The 6369-nt window shown below is 37.3% G+C and overlaps 1 protein-coding gene across 1 annotated transcript; it reads right to left on the bottom strand.

Moving 5' to 3' along the window:
* Nucleotides 1-2467: 2467 nt before the first annotated feature.
* LOC106879573 (large ribosomal subunit protein mL49) lies at nt 2468-3336 on the bottom strand. Its single transcript, XM_014929207.3, has one exon. It carries the CDS (start codon nt 3259-3261, stop codon nt 2689-2691), a length of 573 nt encoding a protein of 190 aa, XP_014784693.1. The 5' UTR covers nt 3262-3336; the 3' UTR covers nt 2468-2688.
* Between the last annotated feature and the right edge of the window lie 3033 nt (nt 3337-6369).

The raw sequence follows: 6369 nt of genomic DNA, 5'->3' as shown, positions 1-6369 counted from the left end.
TGCTAATCTTTTAATATTTTACTGTGAAATGTTTACCTGAATCAGATAGGAAAGATTATATTACTGATGTATTTTGGGAGGATTTATATTATGTGAAAATAAAACTACTGTTTTCACTTGATGGTAGAGTGGTCAGTGTTCAGAAACCATTTGTAAAAGTTTATTCAACTTTCATTTCTTCTCAATCTTTGTAATTTTTATTATGTGGTAGCCAAATCATTGGAGTATTAGACAATTTTTTTGTGGTATTTAGTAATAGTCCTTTATATTCTAAGTTCAAACCCTGCCACTTTACCATTCGTCCTTTTGGAGTTGATAAAATAAAATATCAGTCAAGTGAGTGCAAGAGCCAATTTCATCAACCCCTAATCCAGCAAAATGGCCTTCTGCATATCTAAGAAACAGTTGACAACCTAGTTCCCACTGCAGTGCCTGTTAAGGAGCTAAAGAAAAATGTTTGTACCCAGTATAGTCAAGAGTTCAATATTGCAAAAACTAAAGTGATAGTTAGTAACAGAGAGCAGAAGATTTCATTGTCATCTGGGAAGTGACCTTGCTTAATATGAAGGAAAAGATTTGGTAGCGAGTCAAATCTGTGTACCTACTGTGAAGGTGCATGGCTCAAGTGGTTAGAGCGTCAAGCTTACGATCGTGAGGTTGTGAGTTCGAATCCTGGACCGGACTGCATGTTGTGTTCTTGAGCAAGACACTTTATTTCACGTTGCTCCAGTTCACTCAGCTGTAGAAATGAGTTGCGACGTCACAGGTGCCAAGCTGTATCGGCCTTTGCCTTTCCCTTGGATAGCACTGGTGGCTTGGAGAGGGGAGGCTGATATGCATGGGCAACTGCTGGTCTTCCATAAAAACAGCGTTGCCCGGACTTGTGCCTGGGAGGGTAACTTTCTAGGTGCAATCCCATGGTCAGTCATGACTGAAGGGGGCATCAGCAGCAGCACTGCAAACAACACATAAAAGATGAAATGGGATTTCTTGGTAGTGAGCACACCCACGAAACAAAATATATGAATTACTCAGATGGCTCAATAGATGGAGATGATAGTTTTTAATACCCAATCAAACTATGAAGCTTACACAACAAGTGTATTGCTGCTCATAAATCCCACGTTTTAGGCTATGGAGATTCCGATTCTGAAAAAAGATTTTCAAAAATCTCAATTTCAATATTTCGATTCCTCCCCCCCCCCCCCGGTTTTTATATAGATCTACAGGGTAAACCTAACCCTAACCCTGCCCCTAACCCTAACACTAGTTTTGTGAGATTTGGCTATTATTTCTAGCATGTAAATAGCCTGCTTGGTGGGGGGGGGGGTTGAAATTTTTCAAAAATTTTTTTTTCAGAATCGGAATCTCCATAGCCTAAAACGTGGGATTCCGTAAAAAAATTAATAAATAAGGGGGGGAAAGGTTCAGATTACATATAGTCCATCTCTACCAAAATTTCTATGTACTGTCAATGGTAGTTATTCACAGCAAAAAGTAATCTAGTAAGACAGGACAAATGTGTGAAATTCAGATCTAAGAATAAGGGAGGGGGACTAATGATCGCGATATGCATCATACGTATTGTGAAACAAACTTACCAACCAATGCCAGCATGGTAAAAAAAAAAATGAATGAATTACCATCAAAATTACAATAAATTGTTCCTATCTTAAGTCTGTATTATGTTGACATCCAGTTGGAACAAATCCATTTCACTTCTGTCCCTAATACATGTGAGAAAAACATCACAGTATCAGAACACCATATTCTTTCTCTGTAGGTTTAAGCCTTAGTAGTTAACTAAGAAACTAGAAAAGGGATGGCAAATGTCATTGTGTAGACAATTCACAAACAATGTGAAAAATTAATACTCTTAATTAAGAGAAAAATAGAACACAGATGTGGATGTTCTAAAGTGGAAGACAGGTATATAAAATAATAGAGCAAATAATAAAACAGGCTAAGAATACAGAGAAATGGGTATACCGATACATGAGTACAGCTCTGAGTTTCCATCCTCGTAACTTAAAAAAAAAAGTTATAATCATTATCTGAAACTGTCTTCTTATTTTTATTTTTTTTTTTTTATAATAATAATAACATCCGAGCAATAATATCAAATTAACAATCTGTGAGGGTTAAAATTACGAATAAAATGTATATTGATGACAGGTTGGAAACAAATTTTGAATCTATATGAAATTTTAACCTTGTTAAAAAGGGATTTGATGCGAACTCTTAAAAATTTTCTAAGCTTCCTATTTTTTATCGTTGGTATAAGATTTTATCGAAAAATCTCAATAAATACAGACTAGTAATAAAAATTTCGGTGTCGAGACGATAGATTCTTTGCACCTGAAAAAGAGTCTTCGAATCAGCATATTGTTTTAGTACCATTGTTTTACTGAAATTCAACGATATTAATTCTGCAGGAGAAATAATAACAACATACACATGATGCATGTATTTTGAGTAAAAAATTTTAATCCAACTACAAAGAATAGTGGAGATGAAATATAAAACTAGATATAAAACAGTAATACAATAATAAACTCTGTCAGCAAAAGGAATATAAGCTCTTATCAACCAAAAAAGGCAACAGAATTACCCAGAAACAAATAGTTCACCCAAAGACTAAAATGTCCTTCGATCATTTCTGAACAGTTTATAGTTAACTTCAGATATTTAGAATCCTTTAGATAAAAGGAACTTACATACGTCTTCACAATAATCTCCTCTCACCCTTATAAAACTTGATACTTCATGTACTTGGGTAAATATTTCTTTTGTACTTCTCTCTTGCAAATATGTCCTTAAATCTGACTCGAGTTTCCATATATTCCCATCGATTTTACAAATTTTGGTGAGGATGCGAGTACCGTGGTACTTTACTTCGAGATATAAAGGGAACATATGATTTTTAGTTCGATTCACGAAATAAGGACGTTTCAAGCCATTCTCATTAGGCGGTATCCATCCTGATGGTGTAGGAACCCCTGTTAGCGACTCGGCTGGTGGTGGAGGGACAATATCCTTCGGCAAAAGCCTCTCAACGTATTTAAAATCTTCTTTGCACACTTTATATCCTGGATATTCAGGAGGCGTTTCTGGAAGTTTTTCTGGACACGCTAAGTTTAAATTTCCGGCTTTGTAAGTTGGTACAGGCGTCAAGAGGTATCTTTGAAAAGATTTAGTCCCATTCGAAAGTAAAAACCTTCTCGGACGAAGACTTGAAAATGTGCGACCTAGAGATGCCATATTGGTCGAGCTAAAAATGAGAATTACCTCCCCTTGGTTAAGGGAGATATCATTTTAACACATTTGTATATGTGATATTGGATTCGTACAAGCTTTAAATCTATATCGTATTAACAAAACATCTATGCACACACAGTGACTCTAAACGACACGGCGGGGGAGTAATGTCAAGAAATTTGGAATAGATATCTCAAATTATATTGGCCAACAAATATTTGTAACATATTTTATATGTAAGAACTTATGTCAACTGATCAAACCGGCTTGATTAGACTATATTGTGTTAATGATGTCTAATAAATTATATCATGCCCTTATGTGACCCTTGCCTACAAAAGAGATTAATTTCTAAAAATTATTTCCCTTCTCTTTGTCATTTGCTAACAAATGATGCTGCATTTTTGTATTATTTCTCGTAGGAAGAAAGAAAATGCTATTAATTTAGAGTTTTTTTGCAAATAGAATTCAGTACATTTCCCCGTAACGTATCTAAATTCATGTCATTGGTCCATTACTGTTATTTCTCATAACTAATTTTGTGCTACATTATTTACATTTGACGGATATTCGTCCTCATCTTGTTTGTTGTTAACACAACGTTTCCGCTGATATACCCTCCAGCCTTCGTCAGGTGTCTTGGGGAAATTTCGAACCTGGGTTCTCATTCCTATCGATGTTACTATTATTATTATTATTATATTATTATTATTATTATTAATCAGGTCGCTTGGGGTTAGTAGCCCGCGCTCTTAACCACTACGCCATATGCCCGTGGGCAATTATGGGGGTGAATTTTAAGGCTTATAAATCTATTATTTTCTATCCTTCCTCAATACCGGTTCCCATATGCTATTCATATCTGCACTCGGTCTGCTTAGGAGGTTGTTGTGTCCTAGCATATGTGCTGCTTCTTTTAGTTTTCGTATTTTCCAGTGTTGTTCCCTGTCTATTATTTTAACTTCATCCCACAGGGGGAGGTGGTTTCCATTTTTCCATACATGATCAGCTATACCCGATTTATCGATATCTCCTCGTGTCACAGCTTTGCGATGTTCTTCTACCCTTATTTTGAGGGGGCGACATGTTTCGCCTTTGTATAACCTACCACAGCTGCATGGGATGGAGTACACGCAGTTTTTGGTCATATTCTCTTCTGTTGGTGGTTTTACCCGAAGGAGATATTTGCGAAGTGTTGTATTACTCTTGAATACTGCCCTGATGTCATATGGGCCGCATATCTTTTGTATCTTTTCGGAGAGGCCTTTCACATAGGGTAGACAGACTGTAGACAGTTTATTGGTTTCATCCTCTCTTCATAATTGGAGTAGATAGTAACATCGATAGGAATGAGAACCCAGGTTCGAAATTTCCCCAAGACACCTGACGAAGGCTGGAGGGTATATCAGCCGAAACGTTGTGTTAACAACAAACAAGATGAGGACGAATATCCGTCAAATGTAGATAATGTAAATAATGTAAATAATTCCTCATCTCTTAAATATAGAACTGTAATTTTGTGCTGTTGTTATTTTTTGTTGATTTTTTTATTATAACATGAATACCTGTTTTTTCTGTATTTAACAATTAATGTCAACTGATCGTGCATTCTTGCAGAAACTGTATTATACCAGTGGGGTTTAATAGACCTAGACATATCCACAGTTGCCCCTTGCCTGCAAACAGACTAAATGTTCTCCTAAACATATACATGCTGCGTGTAATTAAAGAATGAGACCGTTACGATAATTAGAGATTTATCGTTTACATTGCTTATATAATATGCCTGGCTGTATGGCTAAAGAGTTTCGTTTTGCATTTACGCGATTTTGTGTTCGATCTCACTGCACGGCTTCAAGTTGACCAAAGCCTTGTGATTTTGATTGGGTTCAAAGAAGCCTATCCGAAGAACCATTCCTGTTCTTGATTGGTAGACTTAATCCAGCATCTGTTATAAAACCACTCCCTGGCATTTAGCAAAGTATCTCTACTTTGTTGCAGGTATAGGAAAGTTGGTTATACATCATTAGATGTATACCTGACTTTCCTATATAAAATTAAAGAATATATAACGGAACGCTGAACTCCAGACTATCAACTTAAACAACACTTTATTCAGGTGGTAAATATATACATCTTTAGCTCTTGTTGTTACAGCTTCTGTTGTGTGTGAGCGTAGTTGTTGGTACGTGGGTATGTAGTTGCAAGCGAGCTGTCGAGTGTAAGTCCGAAAGATGTAGAGAGACAGCTTAACACGTCCATGCTCATGGTCGGCCGACCGTAAAAGAGATAGAATTAAGCGGGAACGCTTGGCTGTTTAATTCCACGCATGCGCACGGCGTTACTACACAGGCATTCCAGTTATCTTCTCCCACCAAAAACAGATGCTCTTAGAAGAGCCGTAAGTGTTTCTGTTCCTCCTCATGAAAAGGCAACAGTCTGTCCTGATCGAATAGACTTATAAATCACAGGTGACTATCCCATCTTATTTTTCAGGAATATTGTATTTGAGACTACATTCGTTGCTCGACGTGTTCTTCAGTTTATAAGATGGCAGAATGTGATTTAAGGGAAGCTCGGTTACTGTCTGTAGCAAATCGAAGGATTTGGATTTTTAGAAGGACTGAAAAAAAGGCGGCGAGCTGGCAGACACATTAGCACGCCGGGCGAAATGCTTCGAGGTATAACGGCTCAGTGAATTATTGTGAATACGGTTGTGTTACTTTGTGAAAACTGTCTCGGTAAATAATTGTGATTTTTGTGTAATTATTACGGTTACGTTTCACGTGAGCTGCTGCATTTTTCCCCAGCTATGGCAAGTGGTAGTGTCTCCAGTATGGAGAGCTACACCAAGGCCACTGAGGTGAGGAAGCCAGCGCCGCTGTAAAACCAAGTTAATCAAGTTGGATACGGAGGAGGTGACCAGAAGCAGGAATTTGATAGAAGTTGAGGGAGACTCATACAAATTGTGTCCCCCAAAAGAGACTAAAGAAAATAAAATTCTGAGGACAGTAGTGTATCGTACACAGGCTGTCGAAACCTGTAAAATTGAAATGGTGACGGAAGAGAAAATCGAGGAGTGCCTGGGGGAAATTGTCAATGAAGCCACGT

This window comes from Octopus bimaculoides, chromosome 2 (genome assembly GCF_046866305.1).
Source record: "Octopus bimaculoides isolate indiv1 chromosome 2, ASM4686630v1, whole genome shotgun sequence".
In the NCBI taxonomy this organism is placed as follows: domain Eukaryota; kingdom Metazoa; phylum Mollusca; class Cephalopoda; order Octopoda; family Octopodidae; genus Octopus; species Octopus bimaculoides.
Note: the sequence above shows the minus strand (reverse complement) of the source record. Positions and strands in the feature narration are given on the sequence as shown.

Bases quoted from the DNA above. Each gene is read 5' to 3' on its own strand.
- LOC106879573 (XM_014929207.3), bottom strand. From the start codon at position 3,261: ATGGCATCTCTAGGTCGCACATTTTCAAGTCTTCGTCCGAGAAGGTTT.